Source organism: Myotis lucifugus, unplaced genomic scaffold (assembly GCF_000147115.1).
Source record: "Myotis lucifugus unplaced genomic scaffold, Myoluc2.0 scaffold_251, whole genome shotgun sequence".
Lineage (NCBI taxonomy): Eukaryota > Metazoa > Chordata > Mammalia > Chiroptera > Vespertilionidae > Myotis > Myotis lucifugus.
This window is the reverse complement of record NW_005871299.1, coordinates 407221-431419: the sequence shown is the minus strand read 5'-3', so window position 1 is coordinate 431419 and position 24199 is coordinate 407221. Positions and strand designations below refer to the sequence as shown.

General features: G+C 39.9%; 1 protein-coding gene across 3 annotated transcripts in view; it reads left to right on the top strand.

Moving 5' to 3' along the window:
• Positions 1 to 24199, top strand: part of PTGER3 (prostaglandin E receptor 3) — a 104494-nt gene that overhangs the window by 37282 nt on the left and 43013 nt on the right. The window contains exon 3 of one of the 3 annotated variants that reach the window (XM_023762554.1): positions 23549 to 23600. The exons of the other annotated variants lie outside the window; for them this stretch is intronic. Within the exon in view, the coding sequence (XP_023618322.1) occupies positions 23549 to 23600 (52 nt within the window). The remainder of the gene's footprint in view (positions 1 to 23548; positions 23601 to 24199) is intronic. 3 annotated transcript variants of the gene reach the window in all.

The window sequence follows — 24199 nt, the reverse complement described above, 5'->3', positions numbered from 1 at the left end:
CCAATCAATGATTCTCTCTCATCATTGATGTTTTTATCTCTCCCGCTCCCTTCTTCTCTGACATTAATAAAAATAAATACATTTTAAAAAGAAAATGGTACCTTTAAAAACACACATGCCATGAAATGAAACATTGTCCAATTTCATGTCCTTGGAGGGCATGGGGTCAGATATCCTTAGATATTCTTGGGGGCCACTGTGCTCACTTAAAACAGTCTCGAGCAAATCCAGTTAGGAGGGTGGGTGCTCAGAATTCAAGCCCGTCCTCCAAGCCAGGCTGTTCTTTCCTAAACGTATGTTGGCTGTGTACCTATATGTGCCACACATTCTGTTGGTGCTAAGACATAAGGATTTAAAAAAAAAAGTTTTCAAAAGATTTATAATCTAGTAGGGGAAGAAAAAATAATTTGATCAGAGCTGTGATTAAGCATATGGCACTATGTGAGCCTATGGGGGAGGTGATGCTAAAATAGGCAGTGGTTTCCTGTAGGAAGTGACATTTAATCTGCCTTTTGGAGAAAGGAGTAGGTGTTCACCAGGACAGCATTTTAGGGTACTTTTCCATTTTACTCTGCCGAAAGCATTACACTTTCCAAGACATTCAAACGGACTAGCTTCTAGTGCCTGTTGTGAAAAGTGTGGGTCTATAACCTCCCAGAGTGGGCAGCAGTGGCAGGCCTCACCGTCGGGTTTCTCAACCTCAGCATTCGTACACATGGGGCCAGATCATTCTTTGTTTGGGGGGACAATCCCATGCAATGTAGGCTGTTTAGCAGCATCTCTGGCATCTACCCTCCAGATGCTAGTAACACCTCCCTAGTTATGACCATCAAAAATGTTGCCAAACATTGTCAGATGTACCACGGGGGACCTAATTGCTCCCAGGGATAAACCTCTGCTTTAGGGCAAGGGCTGTGGCCACCAAGAGGGTGCCGTGCGCCAGGACAAGGCCACCCGTGAGATCTGAGTTCTGACTGGCACCGTTCTGGCGTCCCCCAAGGCAGCAGGCACTAGCAGGCCATTTTGTGTCTGACTGCACAAAAATGCGGCACTCCCACTATGACAATGGGTGGGTCACCCCAGGCCCTGATCCACTTCTGTAATCACATAAACCTATTCACAAACGAAGAGGTACAATTTCCCAGAAAGGATCGTCTTTCTATTGAACCATCCAATCCCTGTTTTGTTCTTGATAGGAGGCCCGAGGCTTATATGTTAGGCTTACATATCTCTCAAAGGGAAAGCTAAAGAGAGGGAGTCTATTTATCCCAGGACCTTTGAAAATCTGTTATGATTCTTCTTAAGTTCACATTTCCAGACAGGTGCCTTAGTAGGAGAGAACTAACTTAACCAAACTCTGTCTTTAATGGGATTTTTGCATATGTTGTCTGTGTAACAGAGCTGTAAGCAGCTTTATTTAATTGGAAGGGTTTTTAGCAAAGAGCAGTCAAATTTTAGGCAAATGTCCTTATTAGCCTGGGCCTTTCTCAGTGCTTACCAGCCTGTGGTACCTCAAGTATAGGGCTACTGTCATACATTTTGATGACAGAATTCAAGTCATGATCTCTATAATTGTATGGGATGGGAACTTGAAAGACTTAAACCCCAAATCTGACCCAAAAATAAAATGAAATTAGAGTGAGAGTATTCACTGGCCTATTTCTGAGGCAAGTAAGAAACATCTTTGGATAATCAGTGTTTATGCCTAATTTCTTACACAATTGTTTTTAAAGAAGACTTTGAATATAATACATAATGTTCCTTGAATCTGATTTTGAAAACAACACCAAAAGAAAATAATTCTGAAACCACTACCACCAACTGAGGTCATTTATACCCAGTAGAACACTGGTTCTTAATCACTTTGAGATAGAGACTCCTCTAAGAATTTTCATACAGTGTCAGGGGTTGCACAGCCCTCCTGAAGTCTGTCGGTGGAAGTCTTGCAAGTTTATGGACACAGGTTAAGAATTCTCACTGTGAGAGAGTTGTTATGATTCAAGGAACCTCACAAGTTTCCATGTTTGGTTAGAAAGCCAAAATCTAAAACTGGAGCTAAGTCAACATAATTGCTTCCGTGTGAATGCCAACATTCCTTGACATCTCACTATATGCTGCAATAATAAGTCAACATAATCAGGGGTGTAATTATTAAAAAAGAGCAACAGTCATTTTTTAAAATTACCATCCATGGAAGAAGGAAACAACACAATCTCAACTAGAAGAGGAGCAAAACAGGCTATTCACAAAAACAGGTCCAAAGTGAAAGGCCCATTAAAAAATAAAATACAAGTTATCCAATGACGCATGTGCCTTACAACAAAGAATTTGTTTCAGTTTTGCCTTATGCTGACCCAGCAAGAGAGATTTAAAATGAAGCTTTTCAAAAAGTCAATGAAAAAATCACCCCCTCTGAAAAATGCAATGGACTATACACAAACCAGCTAAATGGTTAGCATGTAACTGTTATTTTCTATTACTTTTTGTTACATAAATTTAAGTTGTTATCTATGTCTATGAAGATACATACTAGTATATATTTACACTTATGCAGGCACTACATCTTTGCATTGCTATTTAGATCGAAAGCAGCAAGAATGACCCTATTGATTGATCCCTTCAGTGAGAATGCAAGGCATACATTTCCAGAGCTTACAAATGTAAAATTAATGATGCTTTAAGTCAACACTTATCAGTAGAGCGCTGTATTGATGTTTACAGCTTTTATTTCTCTAGAGGGAAAAGTGTGGAGCAATTATGACATTTGTCTTTGCATTTTTCTTGCCTTATTGCGGAAGATGGAAATGAAGTCTTAGAGCACTGGAGTGTTTGTCTATTGGAAACAACTCTTTGATACCAACGCATCCTGCATTCTGAATGAGTGTACATAAATTGGACAGTTGAACAAGTGTGAATGAAATTGTAACTTGCTTTTCATGAAGCAGTAGTTTGGAGTCTTCTCCTTAAAAGATCCACAAAAAGCCAATTTTTTTTTTAGAGGAAAAGCAATTGCACTTTGTTATTTATTTTAAAAATTGCTTGACAATTTTTTTTTTGCCTAGCACCTTTATCTTAAGAATTGCAGTGACACAATTATTTTACTTGAAAATATTTGGAAAAATAATATTGATTGATTGCCAAACTCTGCTTTAAATGTTGTGTAGCCTTAATTAGACCAGCATGGCTCCCATCATACTCCCAGATTTTCTCCCACGGTGGTCATCTTGAATACTCCTGCTACTGTCCCTTCAGCAGAATTCTCATTGACAGCTGAATTAATTAATCTCACTAATTACTATTTCCCCACTTCTGAGAGATTATATATGTAATTTTAAATATTTTAAAGTATTTTTTAAAACAAAGTCATTTCACCAAAATGCTCTCTAAAGTTTTGTGGGTCATAATGGAAGAGAAAAACTTCCAACATTGAACAAGGAATCAGAACACTTATGTCCAATTATCTGACTGTCTATTCACTGGCTATTTGCCCTTGACAATTCAGTAAACCTCACAGAATTTAAATTTTTCTCATTAGCACAGGATTGTTGGGGTTACGACAATGAAGATAAGAACACTTGAAAGGACTACACAAGTAGTCAATGGTTAACATTATTTTATTTTCCTCATTCCATTAATGGAACAACACTACAAATTGATTATGATATTTTTCATCTCAAACAACTATAAGATAGTCTTACTAACTTAGTCATGGGCATTCACCAGAACATGCAAGGGATATTAAAAGATTAGTTCTGGTTCCACGTAGGGAAAGTTACATAGCTTCCTTCAGGGCTAGTTGCCTCTTCTGTTCAATCAGGGGTGAGTCTATCTGAGTTCTTCTAACTGCAAAAACACAATTCTCCTTGCTCTCTGGGGTGTCATACAGCTCCTCTTGTCAGCTAAACACAGACAAGTTTTTTCTTCAGAATCTTGAAAAACAGCTCCTAGGAAACCTCTAGGAGACTTAGATAGCAAGGCACATAAAAACTTTCTGTTCCTTTTTTTCTCTAAAAATATTTTTTACGTTCCCATTCTCCCTCAGTTATGAGATTGTTCTCTTCTTTCAACCAAACTGCAAGATCCTTGAATCCAAAGACCATGCCTTCCATTTAAATGTTTCTGCTTCCTTTTACTTGCTTCTCATCGAAACTACCAAAATCCTATCATTTAAGTTAGATGATGGGTCTTATTTACTTATTTTTTTTGCTCAAGAAATTACATAAAACAGATTATATTGTATAGATTTTCATACATGAAATTATCCATTTGTGTGATCTGTTATATCTTACATGTGCATTTATTTTCTTAAATAAGCTTAATTTTTAATCACAATATTATGTACTTTTAAAAAGTCCAACAATGCTAAAGGCTAACCATGAAACTAACACTCCTCATTCTTACCCTATACCCACCACCCTGCTCTACAGATTGTATTACTTTCAGGTGTCAAATCGTAACAGTTTTCCAATTGCCAAAACCTATCTGATAATTTTTACTGTCTTTTGAGTTCACCATTTTCTTAGATTTCTCTGCCTTTTAGTAGATTCCCTGTTTCTAGATCCCATGTCTTGAATGACCACACCTGCTTTAAAATGGGCTTTTTAATAGGGAAAAACACACACACACGAACAAACCAAACGCCTAGGCAAGGAAAGAGAATGGTTTTAAATAAACATAAACACACATAAATAGTGATAATAATAACAGTGGCAAATACGTTTTATGAACACCATGCTTTACATATGTTGTCAGATTCTCATGCCAATGCCACAAGGTAGATGTAGGTGCTATCACCTACATCTACAGGCTCACGGAGGATAAATCACTTGGCCAATCCCACTAAGTTAGTGAGAAGTGTAGCTGAGGTTTCACCCCTGATTTTAGGTTAGATGATAATCATTGTGTAATCTCTGAGCAAAAATTACTACTGTGATTATTTTCTAAAGCTTCAAATTTATCTCTGAGGGCTGCTCCACGTCCCAATGAGACAAAGGCTTTGGCTGAAGGACATTTCCCAACAGCCAGAAACAAGCTTGGGCAGCTTTTGCAACAGTACTGATTAGATCGGGCCAACAAGTTTCTCAGCAAAGACGCGAAAGTCCGTATTCCAATCGGGGTTGTGTGCACTTCTGCAAACGTGCAGACCCTTCCTTGGTAGATGCCGGCCCGCTCTGCAGTGGAGAGAATATTGGCTATCTCGCCGCAAAGGGTTGCACGGAAGGGCTGCTCTTCCATTTCCTGCCCAGGCCTGTGGGTTTCTCTGAAAGCTAAGAATTTAGCCACAATTTGGGTTTCTCTCTCTCTCTCTCTCTCTCTCTCTCTCTCTCTCTCTCTCTCTCTCTCTCTCTGTTCCTTTTTTATTTTCCTTCCATACTTCTTCTCCTGCTTGTAAGGTGACTAGGGAGCAGGTTCACTAAGAAGCTGGAAAGCAAGAGGGTGGCTCTTGCTTCCTAATGACAGAGAAACCCATGGGAGATTTTGTAAAATACAGGACAGAAGAGGAGAGAGAGAGAGAGAGAGAGAGAGAGAGAGAGAGAGAGCCCGCAAGCAGGCCCTTTGTCAGCAGTGAAACCATTTTATTCATTGTCTCTCTCTGTTTAATTTTGAAATTTGCTCCAGTGTTTTCATGCAAAATACAAAGCAGTTTCGGAGTGAAGCATATTTGGTGTTTAAGAAAGAGAAAAATTCCTGTGTCCTGTTTTGGAGTTTTTCTTCCCTTGTTGCTAGCAAGAAAAATTGATTTGGTGGATCTGATATTTTATTCATTCACCAGTTTTCTCTTCACCTGGCTACTCTGGTTTCCACAGAACAGGTTAGACTGAGAACAGTACAGAACATTTCGTTCAGAGGAATAAAATCTCGGCATCTCCAAAACTCAAATTCTATTCTTAACGCTAAATTGAAATAACAACCCACCATATCTGTATAACTTTAAAAATTGGTGCATCTTGGAGTCTATCTTTAGTCTCATTTTGCACATTATCTTTTGAATATTTCAATATAAATGCAACAAAAGCCAACAATTCTCAGATATTTCAGGGGTCAGTTAACATTTATTCAGAATGGGCGCACCTAATTATATGTAAATTTTATTAAATTTTCTTTTTCACTAACTTGGAGTTAATGAAACCAAATTAAATGACTCATTGCTTAAGGAAATGTTTGAAAGCCAAAGTCCACCTAGTCATCTTTTATGTAATTTTGCATTAGAAATGAGCCTGGAGATCTTCATAATGGTTTGTTAATGATAATATAATTTAGAAAATCATATGGTCATGGCTAGTTTGGCTCAGTGGATAGAGTGTTGGCTTACAGACTGGAAGGTCCCAGGTTCGTTTCCAGTCAAGGGCATATGCCCAGGTTGTGGGCTTGATCCCCAGTAGGCAGGGAATCAATGATTCTCTCTCATCGTTGATGTTTCTATCTCTCTCTCCCTCCCCCTTCCTCTCTCTCTAAAAATCAATAAAAATATATTTTTAAAAATATTATGAACATTATTTCATGAGAGTAAGTTTTAATAAGAGAGTGGGTCAGAAAAAGATTAAAATAACAATGATTATGAATGATTACATTGCTGGAAGTTTCTTTATGGGAGACACCATTCTCCATTTCATCAGATGATAGAAGGATGTTTCACTCAAACTTGGGCTCTTGCTCTGTTGCCCAACACCACCATTTGGAAAAAGAGAAAAGGGAGGGACATCCTTGGAGAAAGGCAAGAGGCAACTAGGATGCCAAGTACATTAGGAGGATTTTTTTGGATGAGAAGTGCCATGGTCCATTTACCTTCAGGCATATGAGTTAGATCTGTGAGCAACTTTGGGAGAGTAGCTGTGGAACTTGAAAGTAATTCTTTAAACTCTCTGAGGTTTTTGTATTCTTACATGAAGAATCGGATTTTTTTGCACTTACTTTATAAGGTAGTTGTGAGGATTAAATATGTAAATATCTTAGAAGAAGGGTGGGTACAATAAATATGCAAGGGGCATTGTTATTGTATTAATAGTGGTAATGGGAGCTACAATAGCAATATTAATTGCTTGAGGAATCCATAAGCCATATTGGTAATGTGGAAAAGACATCCCGTCCTCTGTATTCATTCCTTGATATTATTTTGGGAGACCCAAACATATATCATCATGTTTGAGAGGATGAGAACTAAAATTAGACTATATGTAGTGGTCCATCCTAGTTCTGTTAATTTATTAGTAGGCTGACCTTAATTAAGCTAACAATCTTTCTAAGCCTTAGTTTCTTTAGCTACAAATGAAGATCATAATTTTATCTAAATTTATTGCCAACATTCAATGAAATAATGCATGCAAATGCTTACCTAGTGCTTAGCACATAATAAAGCACTCAATAAATTATTATTATGTTATTATAAATTAATATAATTAATATTAAAATCAAACTCAGAAGACTTAAGTTGGCTCAGTTACTAACTGAGGCTGAATGTCTTCACAAGCATACAAATTTTACACAACATTCTCAAGACTTAGGATAAGAAAATAGGGATATGAATCAACACCATAGGAAGTAGAACTAATAAGTAACAGCAAAATGAAGAAATGTAATTTATTTTTTTCTGGCTGAAGTGCATATTTTCATGATTCCAGTAGCAGAGAGGAGGCATTTTGTATGTATGTATGTATTTTCCCATCCTCTTGAGATACTAGAGGCCCCATGCGCTGGGCAAGATGGGCCGGCCGGGGAGGGACTGTGGAAGGACTCCAGGGCGTGTCCGGCCCGTCTCACCCAGTCCCGATTGGCCAGACACCAGCAGCAAGTTAACCTACTGGTGGGAGTGTCTGCTTTCTGGTGGTCAGTGTGCGTCATAGCAATTGGTCGAATGGTCGAACTAATGGTTGGACACTTAGCATATTAGGCTTTTATTATATAGGATAATTGACATATTAGTTTAAGTTGTATAGTACAATGATTTTATAAATGTATACATTGAAAAATGATTACTACAGTAAGTCTACTTAACATCCATCACCCCACATAGTTTTTTTTCCTTGTGATGAGAACTTTTAAGATTTATTGTCTTGGCAACTTTCGAATACAGTCACATAACACATAACAACATTTGGGTCAATAATGGACCACATATACAATGGTGGTCCCATAAGATTATAATGGGGCTAATTCTATCACTTCGTGATATTGTAGCAACATGTGTTAACTCACATGTAAACCAACCTACTGCACTGCCATTCATATAGAAGTGGAGCACTAATTATGTATAGTACATAATACTTGGTAATGATAATAGATGACGATGTTACTGGTTTATGTATTTACTGTACTGTATGTTTTAATTATTTTTTAGAGCGTACTCTTCCTACTTAACAAAAAGTGCCATAAAATAGTATGCCATGTCACGCTAGCTGCAACCTCATACTTCTCATATCTCTTAATTGAATCATTTTCACTTGTGCTTGATTTGATCTCATGCTGTTTTATAAATTTAGGATAGCCTAAGTGCTTATAAAGTCTACAGTAGTGTGGCGTGATGTCCTACACTGTCACATGACTCACCACTCACTCATTGACTCAGCCATTGCAACCTCCGGTCCTGCAAGCTCCAGTCATTATAAATGCCCTATACAGGTGTACCGTTTTATCTCTTTTATTCTTTATTTTTACTGTACTTTTCATACGTTTAGATATGTTCAAATACCTAAGTACTTACTATTGTTATCATTGCCTACAATATAGTAAGTGACTAGATGTGCACAGGTTTGTAGCTTAAGAACAATAGGCTACCACTATACCATATAGCCTAGTGTGTAGTACACTTTGCCATCTAGCTTTGTGTGTGTTCTCACAATGACAAAAGCACCTAATGATGCATTTCTCAAAATGTATCGCTGTCATTAAGCAGTGCATGACTGTGTAAATACTATAGTCACCATTCTATACATTACCCCCCTCCTCCAGAACTCATTTATTTTATAACTGGAAGTCTGTACCTTTTCACCACCTTCATCACCTACTTCCCTCCTCCCCCCACCTCTTCCAGCAACCAACAATTTGTTTTCTGCTTTATGAGTTTTATTTTTAAAGATTCCACATAAAAGTGAAATTATACAGTATTTGCCTTTCTCTGCCTGACTTATTTCACTTAGCATAATAGTCCCAAGGTTCATTCATGTTGTTGCAAATGGCAGTATTATTTTATTTTTTTATGGCTGAATTATATACATCTTATTTTCTTTATCCATTCATCTGTCATTGGACACTTGAGGTTGCTTCCAGGTCTTGACTATTGTAAATAATGCCACCATGAACATGGGAGTGCAGCTATTTCTTTGAGATAGTGATTTTGTTTCCATCAAATATATACCCAGAAGTGGAATTGCTGGATCATATGGTAGTTCTACTTTTAATTTTTGAGGAACCCAGAAGAGGTATTTTGAAAAGTCCCTGTAATAACTTCCTCAAGTGGAATCCAGAAGAAAAAAATAATAAGACATATGAGCAGAGAAGTGTATCTCAGGATGGCAGTTCTTGGCTGAGAAGCAACAAATAGGATCTGTAAAAGTGGTTAATGCTTTCTCACTGCTATCTAATGCAGACTGGTATAGCATGCACCCGTCACCTCAATTTTCTAATGGGTAAAGGACTGTGGGAATAATAATTTCTAGTTTAGAGGATATATGCAAATATTAGAAGAGATAATGTATGCACAACCACTTGGTATATATGCCAAGTTCCATCATTATCATCATCAATTCATGTGCAAAGATTAAGTAGGGTCTAGGCAGAACAACAATTTATTTCTGGGTACCTTAAAGTCATTTATATTTTGCTAGTTGTGAAGTCATTAGAAAATAGAATTTTTGGACTGTGATGCATCTGGGAAAAACACAATAAAAAGAGTCATTACAACATAAACTGATGAACAAAAACAGATCCAGAGACAGAGAAGCATAGATCAGACCATCAAACCTCAGAGGGAAGGTAGGGGAGGGTGGGGGTAAGGGGGAGAGATCAACCAAAGGACTTGTATGCATGCATATGGGCCTGACCAATGGACACAGACACCAGGGAGGTAAAGGCATGAGTGGGGGTTGGCGGGGGGGCAATGAGGGAATAAGAACACATATGTAATACCTTAATCAATAAAGAAAAAAATCAATAAAGATAACAAATTAAAAAAGAGGCATTAAATCAGTTTAAATTAAGATCAAAGTGATTTTAATTTACTTGGAATGAGAGCAATAACAACTTGAGCCTTAATGGAACTGTTACTTCTCTGGTGATGACTATGTCTTTAAGAAAAAAATGAGAATGACTATGTTGGGTTTTTATAACTTTTGATCATCAATTAAATGAATGATTGCTTGATTTAGGTAGTCATTCACACATCTTTAATGAGACGCTATCACGTGGGCTAGGTCCTAGGGGACTGAGGTTTATCACTCACAGATTCTGGATTTAACATTCTCTGATTCTTCAAAGTAAAGTATCCATTTTCATTCATTACCCTTAGGACTTAAATCATTTCCCAAAGTGTAAATAGCTTCACTTTTCCTTTTTATTCTAACCTATACTAATAAAAGGGTAATATGCTAATTAGACTGGATAGACCAGAGTCTTCCGGACATCATTCTGGACATCCTTCCTGACAAAGCCGGGGGCATAGCCAGCCTGCAAATCCCCAGCAGCCCCTCGCCCAGGCCAGCGCCCCCCCGCCCATGGGGACCCTCCTACCCTGATCTGGGCCCCTTCAGGGCAGGCCAGCCAGGCCTATCCTGGGCACCAGGCCTTTATTCTACATAATAACAGGTAATATGCAAATTGACCCTAACGACAGAACAACCAGAATGACCTCTGGACCAATCACTATGAGGCATGCTAGCCACCTCTTGGTCCCTTTCCCCGGCCAGCAGGCTCTGATCTCCTGATGGCCACCCGCGGCAGGGGCAGGGCTGGTGAGTGGGCAGGAACAGCTGACCTCTCAGTTCCTTCCCCCAGCCATCAAGCACCGATCCCCCGAAGGCGAGTGGGGAACCAGGGATAGGTGGTGGCAGGGGGTGGGGACAGCTGCGGGTAGCTGGGGAAGATGGCCCTGATCGCAGGCCAGACCTAGGGACTGTACCCGCACACAAATTTCATGCGCCAGGCCTCTAGTTAGAATATATATTCATGTATAAAATTCAAGCAATGCAAGAACACGAACACCAAAGAAAAATTCTCTATACTCTGCCACTCAAAGTTAACCATTTAAATGTTTCAATTAATATCTTTTCAAATACTTGTCTTTGTACATTTCTCCTCAAACCTGGCTGCATCTAAGAACCCTGGTGAGATTCTCTCAAATGTTTTAAGGAGTGTGACATGAAACAGATTTTTTCCAAATTCCCTGACTTACAGGGAAAAGCTACAGAAAGATTTTTACTTAATCTAAAGAGAAGCCAAATCTATATGGTCTAAGGGAAAAAGGCCTACCCTATTAAGTAATAATTTAGTCTTGAATCACCACAAGTCAAGCAAACACTAGGAAACCACTAGGAAGCTTTCTTTAGAAAGAGGAATACCAACATCTCCTTCAACTCAAACATCTTCTTCCAACTCAGGATCCTATGATTTTATGCATCAAACTAGTCAGAAAATGGCTACAATATTTGAAATGGGGTGAAAGAAGTCAGTGTATCTGAATTTACTTGTTGAGCTTAGGGCTCTGCTTCAAACCCCTTCACACATGGTTTCGTCTTCCTCCTGTGACACAAACTGAATTGTTGTAGGACTTAATTTCAAGGCCAACCTTTCAAAGTCTCTATGTTCACCCTTATCAGTTCACAACATTTTTTGAAAACTTTATTCAGAAAAACAGCAAAAAAAAAGTCATAACAAAGAGCAATAGCAATTATTTTCCAGTACTTATATCAGAATATTTGGTGACCATTATTACCAATGACTTCATTAGCTGGAGTATCATATTGTCCTCATTGAATATGAAAAGCTGCCAAGAATATAAATTTGATCAAACTCAGCTTATGATCATTTTTTACTATGTATAAAGCATATATTTTAGAGCAGCAGTTCTCAACCTGTGTGTTATGACCCCTTTGGTGGTCGAATGACCCTTTCACAAGGGTCGCCTAAGACCATCATGCATATCAGATATTTACACTACAATTCATAGTAACATTACAGTTATGAAGTAGCAATGAAAATAATTTTATGGTTGGGTCACAACATGAGGAACTGTATTTAAAGGGCCAGAAGGTTGAGAACCACTGTTTTAGAGGAATAAACTCAGTGTGAATAATATTCATTAATCTTTTGGACATTACCAATCCCATTTAGTGTTTTTTAAAGTTTTCTGATCAGGAGAAAAGAGAAATAGACTTTAAAATATAGAAACAAATGATTCGACAGATGTTTAGGGAAGCTTTTAAAATTTGAAATAAGTATAAGGAACCAATACCATTACATAAATAGGAAGTCTTTTTTTTTTGGCTTTGTTTTGTTTTTAATCAACAGAAGAATTCATCTTAAAGACGTTATTTCATTGCAGAGACTGGGACAGAATAGCATATGTTTTTGGGTTTAGACAATCAAGTCTAAAGGAAGTATATTACTTATTTATTGAACAATGTCCTTAACATGGTTAGAAATAGTCACCTCTTTCGGGACACAGTCTGACGCTGACATCTTTGTTGGAAGTGTTGAAATTATTGACATCATTAATTGCTTGCTGAAGACATCGAATCACTGTGCCACTGCAACCTGAAAGGTTTATGACATTATCAGTAGGAAGGCAGTGAGTCACCTTATGGAAAGTTTGGGGATTTAAAAACATAGATTTGAGGCCTGGTTCTTGACGTACTAGTAGTGTGACTGGGCCGTTTGCTAATCTCTTCCTGCCTCTGTTTACTCACCTATAAATTGGAGATAATGATACCTATCTCACAGGATGGTGAGATGAAATGATATATGCACAAGGCTCAGTAGGAACTCAATATTTATAGCCATCGTTAATATTGAATAACACTACTTGCCTTTACAAAATACATTTATGCTACCTTCAGGTGTAATATTAGTTGTAATTGTGATAACTACAAAATAATACTGATAATTAACACTTGTAGAGTTCTTTTAAGATTTCTAAGGCATTTTAGCATCTATTTCATTTGATCAAACCTTTTAGGTAGGTAAGGAAGTAGTTATTATTCCCCCTTTAAAAATTAGGACAGAGCAGGTGAGTACAAACCTCCAGTTGTAAAATAAATAAGTCATGGAGATGCAATGTACAGCATGGTGACTGTACTTAACAATACTGTAGTGTATATTTGAAACTTGCTAAGAGAGTAAATCTTAAAAGTTCTTGTCACAAGAAAAAAATTGTAACTATTTATGTTGATGGATGTGTTAAAAACAAAAATCAACTGAGTAACTTTTAAAGATCTTATTGGCTTTATTTATTTGATAATTCATGAATCGGGCAGCATCCTACCTAGCAGATAGAAAGGAGTTCCAAGGGGCTTGCAATGGAAGGATTTTATAAATGGAAAGGGGGCAACATGAGGAAGTTATGACCAAATGGTGAACGGTTTCAGGCAAGGTCACCTTCCTTTAGGCCGGGAAGGCAAACGGTCTATCAGGCAGACTGCCCCGCTGGTGTTAACCAGATAACTGCCGATTGACTGGTTAAAGTTACATTCCTGAGAGAGACTGAAACTGCACTGAAGTCTTCGTTTGCTGAGGTGGGGTTTACAGCAAGTGACTCTATTTGGGGCGTGTGTGTGTGTGTGTGTGTGTGTGTGTGTATGTGTGTGTGTGTGTTTAACAGATGGTTACTAGGCTTATTGTGGTGATCACTTCCTGATAAATACAAATGTTAAATTACTATGTTGTAAACCTGAAGCAATATTTATGTCAATTATATCTCAGAAAAAGACTAGGCGTGGTATTTGGGCTTCAGAGTAAACTTCGGCTCAGCTATCACATACACTCTTGCCTTGGAGTGAGTTCCTGACCCCTTCTACGCTTCAGCTTTCTCATTCGGAGAGTGGAGATCATAGCAGCATCCTGAAAACCCTTTCGCGTCTCCCCCGTGCCCACCGTACAAAGCCTGCAGGTGTTCACTCATTCAAAGCTCTCAGTAAGCTGGTCCCACCACGCCTTTCCAGGTTTATCTGCCAACGATGCCAGCCTTTTTGGAGTCCTTTCCCCAAACACATGATGTACTTTCATGATTCTGTTCCCATTGTTTTCTTTGCTTGAATCTCCTTCTTAATTGAGAAAATTCTACTCATTCAATAAGGCCCCACTCAAATGGCACCTGCTTAAGGATTCTCTCATGATGCCTGATTTGGAATGAACAGCTCCTCTCTAGTGCACCCATTTACCTCACTTACACCTCTGGTTGCTTTCTCACGCTGACTGTGCTATAATCAGCTGTACATGCTTCTAGCTCCTCTGCTAGACTGTGAGGCCCTTGAATGAGAGACCACATCTTTTTAATCTTAGTGCCACAGACCCTCTCATTTCCTCTCTTCCCCAGACCCTCAGCCTCCACGCCAGGGCAGACTCTGAAGTGTAGGCACACAGTGTACATAGAAATACCTTTGAAATTTATTTTAATGACCACAATAGGAATAGTATGAATCAAACGTGCAAGGATGTCCAAGAAGAGGTTTAAGTTGAAAATAATTAAGTCTCAAAGAATTTACCACAATACTAGATCTATAGTGCATGTTTCAGTAGGTAGTGGTTAACTTCAAATAAGGGACGGAAATGAGAGACATGGTGTCCAAACTTTTGGCATAGGTGTTGCTCTGAATGCTTCTTATCCCTTCCCAGGTGCCATCCCTTGGTGCCATCATTGGCAGAATATGAAATCGTATGGACTATTAGTCACAGTGAATGCAACACTTCTTTCACGCATGTGAAGTTTATCATGTAATATGGAGGGAAAACCTTGTCTGTGCTGATTTCTGTCTGTGGAACGACCTTAGCTAGGGAATGGGCAGGCTGGGAGCTGAGGTCCAGGCTAGCAGAGAAGGGCACTGTGGTTAGCAGGATCGTATGAGGAGTGCAGTCTGAGCTCTGATCCCTTGTGCTTGCTCCTAGCCCTTTCGGCCACATAGCCAGGGACTGAGAGGCTGATAAACACTGAGAAAGACACTTCCTTTCCAAGAACTGAGAGCCTTTCAAGATAAACAAATTCAGACTACCTCCTTTTGACATGCAGGAAGCTGAACTGAGACATGTCCGCATGGCTCCAAGGCTCTGGTAGGTTAACACTTGGAAACAGTTTTCTGCTTCCTGTCAGGTGCTCATATCACTAGACTGCAGTTTCCCCATCAATTCTAGTTATCACTTACTCAGCTCGCTCGGTCTTTCATTCACTCACTCAGCCAGTTGTATTCAGCTCCTCCTGTCAGCCTATTACTGTGCTGGGCCTCACAGGGGGACAAGTTGCCCTTGGGGAGGGTACAACACACCTCAGACTCAAACACCCCAAAGCACATCCGAGCAGCCTCCCTGTCATTCCTGAAAGACTCCTCTGGGCTTTTCAGACAGACTTCAGACCTTGCTTCCCCCAATCCTCCTAAACCACACCCCAGGTTTAGTAACACGCTGCAGCAGAAAGAAAATCTAACATGTGCTGGATGTTTTCGCCTAACTGCCCAAAATGTGGATTTCTGCCTAAGACCAGTTCACTTTTCAGTATGTAGTGAATATCTAAAAAAGTGAGTCTAGCACTTGGAAGCTTCTGCCTCTATCATAGGTTCCTTCGCAGAGGTGAGTTCACCAGGGTCCCACATGGAGGCAGGCACTTTATACTAAGCAAGCCAACGACAGAGGGATCTTTCGTGGTCTCTCTAGGATCTTACCTTTTAACAGGGACATCATCTGTTATTCCTCCCACTTTGGGGGAAAATACATAACAAATAACAAATACATAACATACTGAGAAATCAATGAATAAAAGATGAGTGTGTTGCACTGTGCAGAAAAGAAAGGATGAGGTTCTTAGGAGACTATCTGGAGGTGGGAAGGAAGTAAATACATCCAGCTCTAATATCTACATTCAGTGTTAGAAGAGACAGGAATTTAATATTGAAGAGCTTCATATGTGCTTATATTGAAGAGGAGAAATAAGTGAGGTGAATGGAATCTATTCTCAAGTATCTGATAGAATTAATCTCAAAGAATTCTGCCTAGAGTAGAATTTATGTAGCAGTTATATATGTTGTGGGTTTTGGACATTTTCTTATAGAACCTAAAATCCTGGAATCATCCTTTCTTTAAGGAAATGACATGGGAAACCCCTTTGGGAAAGTAAATGCTTTATCTGTATAAAAATAGCACAGTAAAGCACTGTCACTCTCTAATGTCTCAGAAACAATTATTTCCATTAGGTCTAAACACTTAGTAGGACCTTACAAGAATGAGTCATAGAACCCATAAGTTTTAATGATGAAATGGGGATAGGAATTTTTTTTTTTAGGAAAATGAAGGAAAGGCACGAAGGCTGAGAGAAGGGCAAGTCTGGAGACAAGGTGTCAGTAAGAGAAATCAGATGTCTGAAACAAATGTGGCCCCTTTCACAGTTCTCTTCTGTGCCCACATCAGACACTGAGGCACAGAATGAATCTCCGCACAGTTCCCAGAAAGACTAGTGCAGGGTCTCCATGTGCTCACTCCTACATACCTTCTCTCTTTTTTGTCCCCAACCCCCCTCCCATCTGGCAGCCAACAAAAAGTTCTCTTTCTCTATGAGTCTGTTTCTGTTCTGCTTGTTCATTTTGTTTGTAGATTCAATTATTGATAGATACGTATTTATTGCCATTTTATTGCTCATAATTTTTATCTTCTTTTCTTCTTCTTCTTAAATAAGACCCTTTAACATTTTGTTATATTATAGCATATAATACTGGTTTGGCGGTGATGAACTCCTTTAGCTTTTTCTTACCTGGGAAGCTCTTTATCTGTCCTTCGATTTTAAATGATAGCTTTGCTGGGTAGAGTAATCCTGATTGTAGGTCCTTGCTTTTCATCACTTTGAATATTTGTTGCCACTCCCTTCTGGCTTTCTGTTGAGACGTCAGCTGACAGTCTTATGGGATGTCCCTTATAGATAATGAACTGCTTTTCTCTTGCTGCTTTTAATATTCTCTGTTTGTCTTTAATCTTTTGTATTTTAATATGAGTTTTCAATTTCTTGCTCACTCTCTTCTCTTTCCAGCACCCCCACGATGTAATGTTGGTACATTCGAAGTTGTTCCAAAGGCTCCTTTGGATTCTTTTTTCTTTTTGCTCTTCAGATTGGGTGTCTTTTGCTATCTTTATTCCAAATCACTGATTTGATTCTCAGCTTCGTCTACTCTACAGCTGATTCCCTGTAAATTACCTTTTAGTTCAGTTAGCGTATCCCTCATTTCTGACTGGTTCTTTTTCATGCTGTTGAGGTCCTCACTACATTCCTTGAGCATCCTTATAACTAGTGGTTTTAACTCTGCATCTAGTAGATTGCTTAGCTCTATTTTGTTTAGTTATTGTTCTGGAGTTTTGTTCTGTTCTTTCATTTGGGCCATGTTTCTTTGTCTCCTCATTTTGGGTGCCTCCCTGTGTTTGTTTTATGTATTAGGTAGAGTTGCTACCTCTCCCAGGTTTGGTAGCATGGCCTAATGTAGTAGGTGTCTTGTAGGGCCCAGTGGCACAGCCTCCCCAATCACCCCAGCTGGATATTCAAAGTGTGCCCTCTGTGCGGGCTAAACACCCTCCTGGTGCAGTTGAGTCTTGATTGCTGTTGGCACATCAATGGGAAGGGTTTACCCAGGCCAATCAGCTGCAAGGACTGGCTGTGACCACTGGCTACCAACCACCTTAGAGGATCAGCTGTGCAAGGCCCACTGTACAGAGTAGGACTTACTTCAGCAGGGCTCTGGTAACTGCTGAGTCTGCCCTTGAGTGTGTCATTTATGGAGGTGGTTGGGTGGTGGTACTTATACATGGTCTGAAGCTTTCCACTGGGTACATTGGCCCTGGGGCCTCCCAAGAGATGCAGGCCAAGGTCAGCCACTGTTTGCGTTCTGCTTAGGTCCACCAGGCATAAACTACAAAACAATCTGCAGATGGCTGCTTCTTGTGCTGGGTGTGGAGGTGACTAGGCAAGGCCAAGCTTTAAACCAAGGCTAGATGCTGGTGATGCTGTGGCTGAGGCCACTTAGCTAGAGGTACAGGGCTTGCTGAGGCCAGATTTGAGAGATTTTAGAAAAATCTGAAGCATGAGTCATTCCTATGGTAAAGTCACTGGAAACAGTTTGAGTGGGCCTAAAAGTTGGGTGAGGCGGGGTTTCAGGGAATCACCAGGGTAGGGAAAATAGTGTGAGCCAAGTTGATGGAGACTCATGTATGGCACCACCTGCCAGCTCTGTCGGGGAGGGATCATCAAAGAAACAATGGCCTCTGCCAGCACTTCTGTCTGGGAGAAAGATGCCACTCCAGATCTTACCCTGATTCAGTTCATCCCTGATGTCCCTGGTGCCTTTTAAGCTGCTACCCCAGCACTGAGCTCAGAGAGAGTGAGCCTGAGTAAGTCCATGCTTGGGACTTTTAAGAGGAACTGCCTGGGACTCCAGCAGCCTCCATGTCATTCAGCCATAATCCCTGCTGATTTTTACAGCCAGAAGTTAAGGAGACTTCCATTCCCGGGGTTCATGGTGTGGGCCTGAAACACCTTGCTCCTCAGAGGGGACCTCCACAGCCAAGGTATCCCTCCTGATTTTTATCTGCCACACATGGGTGTGGGACCAGCCAGTTCAGAGTCTCTACCCCTCCTATCTGTCTTGATGTGGCTTCTTTAATTTCATAGTTGTAGGGTTTCCATTCAGCTCAATTTCAGGTGGTTCTGAATGATGGTTGTTCTATAGTTTAGTTGTAATTTTGATGTGGTTGTGGGAGGAGGCAAGCACTATCTTGGCTGGAAGTTCTCAATAATCTAGTGTTTTTATTGCTATTAACCTCCCTGTTAATAAGATTGTGGCATGGTACACTTCAATTAATGAAATACTTTGTTTTCATTTACTGGTAATCTTTCCTTGATAGTTCAGAATGTACTTCAAATTTTGTAGGTCCAAATTCTTTTTAAGATCCTTGATAATTGTTCAATACTGTGAAAATAATTTCTACTATATATAGCTGTAAAATCTTCTTTAATTTAGTTAATAAACTTATTTTTATTTTCAATGTCTCTCTAAGTGCTTCTTACTTGCTGGTTTCAAAAGAAACAGTTGTAAGTTAGCCAAATACTCATTCCCAATAATATTATTTAATCTAAATACTTATGTAGATGAAGCTCATAAAAACTCAAACATCATATAAACAAAATTCTTGCCTTGGTCTTTGTGGCTCAGTTGGTTGGGCATCATCCCATGCACCAAAAAATTGCCGGTTTGATTTCTGATCAGGGCACATGCCTGGGTTGTGGGCTTGTTCCCTGCTATCATATTAATCTCTCTCTCTCTCTCTCTCTCTCTCTCTCTCTCTCTCTCCCCCTCCATCTCCCTCTTGTCTCTCTAAAAATCAATCAAAAATCTTAAAAAAATAAAAAAAATTCTTCTACAGAATCGTAACAGTGGATTAGAGAAAGGAGGTTAATGTAGGCAAAAAGAGTTGATTTTTAAAAAAATATATTTCTTTATTGATTTCAGAGAGGAAGGGAGAAGGAGAGAGAGATAGAAACATCAATGATGAGAGAGAATCATTGATTGGCTGCCTCCTGCACACCCCCTACTGGGGAACGAGCCCGCAACCAAGGTACATGCCCTTGACCGGAATCAAACCTGAAACCCTTCAGTGCACAGGCTGACGCTCTATCCACTGAGCCAAGCCGGCTAGGGCAAGAGTTGATTTTTTTTAAAGATAATTGTCCCAGAAAGTTAAAATCAGAGTGCCTTTCCCAGTGAAATCTGAGTGAATAACAAAATGATTTTAAGTAACAATGATCACATTTAAATACATTTATTTCATTTGATTGTCTCAAATTCCCTATGAGGGAAATGGGGCCAATGTTACTAATGTCTTTATATCATAGATGGAGAAATGGAGATTTATAAAATTTGAGCAAGCCTGTCCCGGTTTAGAGTGAGTTAGGATTTAAGCCCAGCTTTTATGATGTCAATTTCTGAGCTAATTTCAATGCCACCATGTGGGTTTTAAACCCATTATGGTGAGGGAGCAGATTTGTATTGCACAGTGGTATAATTATATGCTACTTCTCTTCTTTGAAAATGCAGAAATATTGTACAAATTTTGTGAAAACTACATGCTAACAATTTGAAGTCACTATTGAACATCTGGGCATGATCTACAGTAGGGTCCAAAAAATAGTCTCCTATGTCAACTTCTGAAGTGTTGAGGACTGCACATTTTAGACAATCAATTCATTTTGAGCTAGATATGATGGAAGAATTATTAGTTTCCTTTTATTTGTATGGCTTCTCTCTGTATTACCTTAGGTTTTCTCTTGACAACTGCTCAGAATTTTCTTTGACTAATGGGATAGCTTTATTAGTGTGTTAGGTTTTAGTTGACTGTAATAAAATCCAAAATAACAATGGCTAGATGAATATGGAAGCATATTTCTGTTCCAGTTATATAAATTCTGTAGATAGGCCATTGTTAGTTCACACAGACCCAGGGAAAAGCCCTGAGACTATATATCTACCTTTATAATCAGAGAGCAGGGAATAATAGAAGTAAAAGGTTGGCCACTCAGTCTGGTAACTAATAGAATTTATTAAAGGAAGCTTACATAGAAGAATGACTTAGGCAGTTCCAAGACAAAATGGATCCATGCACCATTTGGCAAGCATCAAATAATTATATAGGGTAACAGGGTGGAATAGTAATGGGTACTAGGTACAGGATATTACATGGCTGACTAGATCAGGACAACAATCTATTCCAGACCAGCATCAACAGGAGACAAGGGGGGGGTGCTGATTTATGTCAGAATGAACATCAATTATGATTATTCTCTAAGGGGAGTCGGCAGAAAGCAACCTCCATTCTGGCCCAGGTCCAGCCTGTGGGATAGAGAGTGGTCACATCATGAAACATACTCGACCCCTTATGAGCATCTCTTACGATCTAACGTGCCCCCTCTTCTTCGAGGTGCCTTAAGTGGTCAGTGAGGGGCTTCAGTAGCAAGTCAGTAGCTCACTTAGTTGCTAATTGACTGCATTGGAGACACAGTCTATAGCAACAGTACATAACACACACACACACACACACACACACACACACACGAAAAGGAACAAATTAAAAGAAGCAGTCTAAGTATTAGTGATAACTTTTTTCATGCTTTCCCTCATCCCCAGAACCAACCAGTGAACTAGACTAAGTATTAGTGATAACTTTTTTCATGCTTTCCCTCATCCCCAGAACCAACCAGTGAACTAGAGGGTCACCTAGGCTTGGGGCTTGGTTGTTGAAAGCATTCACTTGAGTTCTCATATGTGTTAACAAAGAAGACATATTAGCAGATTAATCTGGTATAAAAACACATTTAGTTTGGATAATGGCATAGGTGCCCGCCCGTACACCCCTCCCCACCATAACTGGATGCCACAGCAACAGCAGAAGAATAAGATTAGAAAGACAAATATTGAGCAGGAAGTTGAGTTGAGAGATCTCCGTCTATGAGAATTAAACCTGTAGCCTGATCTTTAGATGCTAATGTGGCCACATTAACCTGGCCAGACTGGCTAAACCATATATGTTGGCTGGGAGTAAATGGTGTTTTCTGGTGTAAAGAAGTGAGTAGGATGAGGAATATGTCAGACTAGGATGCCTGCCATCTCCTCTCTTTCAATGGTACATGTACAGGTCCACATAAAGTGTATCTCCATAGATCCTGACTTCATTTAATGACAGGATCCTGCTGAATACGAGCAGTTCCTCTCCACACAGGGGCATGAGGTAACTGACCCATCCCCAGTGCAACATCCCATTGCACATTTCAGTGAGTTGTCCCTGTTCTAATAAGGCATGGTGCTGTCATTATCATAGCTTGTGGCCAACATCAGGATTATTATTGTGTAATTTGTTTTTCACACTTTTACTGTATGGGATGCCTCAGCCTGAGTTCCAAGCCTGGCATATGGACCAATAGGCCTCATGGATTGGTCATATAAATGACCAACTTTATCTGTTGTTTAAGGACATCATTTTTTCATTTCACAGACAACCCTGTGTGTTATATGGGAGATGGAACCTCCCAATAACTACATTGACCAGTCTGACTCCTTAGCTACGCACCACTCTCTCTGTGTACTTAATCAACAGTGTCTACTGATGAGTCAGTTGCTAAAGTGTGCATTTTTACCGAGGCACCTGCTTCCTGGTTATCTAGAGATGTAGGCACCTTATGGACAGGGACATGGAAGAAAACAGATCTGCCTCAGGCTCTTGTAAGTGAACCCAAATATCTTTCTATATCTCTTGTCCCTATAAAGTTTTGTTCATAACCATCCACCCCTCATTGTCAAGTCATAATGTCAATTCCTTTAAAAGGGCCCAACTACTAGTATATAAGATCAGTGACCAAGGATCATGTGTGATTAACAACCAGCCAGCTCTTCATTCAGCCCACTGACTACTGTGGTTTGTTCTTGTTTCCATCCACATAGTGTCAGTGGATGGTTGGATGACACTGCCATCCAGGTAGATGGATTTCCTGGGCTAGGACTGTTCAAGCTCTAGCCAGAACTTCCCCCGTTCTGTCTTTTCAAGTTGCAGGGGCTGACACAGAGATAGGAGCAGGAGCACTTGGAGGGTCTACATATTCAACAGAGCCTAACAATGACTGCATCTCTGAAAACAAAAGCCTATTTAACAGCGTGCTCTTCTGCTTAGGTAGGCATGCCATTTAGTCCGTGTAGGAGTCTGAGTGTTAGCAGAGGCAGGCTGGTGGAACATGTTGTCTACCCTCCCCTTAATGCGTAGGGAAGTTGTTACTGTGAATGGATGATGCTCTTTGGTAAGAGGCTCCACCTGCAGGAGCACTGTATACACTGCCAATCATTGCTGTTCTATTGGGGTGTATCTGATCTCTGCCCTTTTCTACAATTGGGACCAAACTCCCAAGGGCACTCTCTCCTTTTGCTGTTTTTCACTATAATGCCCAGTTCAGGGGTTACTGAAACATCTAATCCCAATGGCAGCCCCACTTTGGAAAGTTCAAGGCCTTTAATCTGTTTGGTCTATATTTTTGCTTTCTCAAAGGCACCCTGTTGTTCAGCTCCCCAGTCCCATAATATGGCCCTTTTTATGTAACTAGGCATTATAATAGGCAAAGGCATTTGCTAAATGAATATAAATGTTCACCAGTACCCCCAAATTCCCACAAAAGCCTGTACCCTTTTCACATTTTTTTGTTATGGGTTAGGCTTGGTCTTTGTCTATGATGCCCTCAGGGACAACGTGTGTCTTAGCTGACCACGACTCCCAACAGCTTCACTGTGGTGCCTGGTCCTTGAATTCTGTGTGAATTCACTGCCCATCTTCTCTGTTGTAGATGGTTCAGCAAGGCCTGCAAGGTTTTCTGCAGCAGAGGCAAATCTTCAGAGGTAAACATTATGTCATCAACACACTGAGTTTCACAGAGGCTGGGAAGGAAAACAGTGACAGGTCCGGAGCCACCATCCCATGGAGCATGGTGGGGCCATGGAAATAGCCTTGAGGGAGCACTTGGAAACTGTACCCCAAGTGGGAAACTCGTTTTCTAACAGTTTCTTTGTCTTTGTGAGAGCGTCAGCCTTGCAGCAGGGGAAGACTTCAACCCACTTAGAAAACATACACACAACAACTCATACTAAGTGACAGTGTAATGAAGCCCAGCTTAAATGCATGATGATGCATGAAAGAATGCAAAAATTGAGTTTGCCCAGGCGTCTGGAAGAACCAAACAGCCATCTTGGGTTTCCCATAGCCCTGACTATTTATTTCGTTTACAACCATTGTTTTCCCATCTTAATTTCCCTGATTCAGGAGCAAACTGTTGCCATGTTACAAGGACATCAGGATGGCAACAGTCTGGCAATGAGGGGTCATTTTGCAGAAGCAGAATGGACTTTATTCATATGCACCACAGTCTATAGATTTTGTTGTTGCTGACTTTTTATAAAAGTCAGCTAAGGCATTTCAAATACAAAACTTTAGCTTTTAC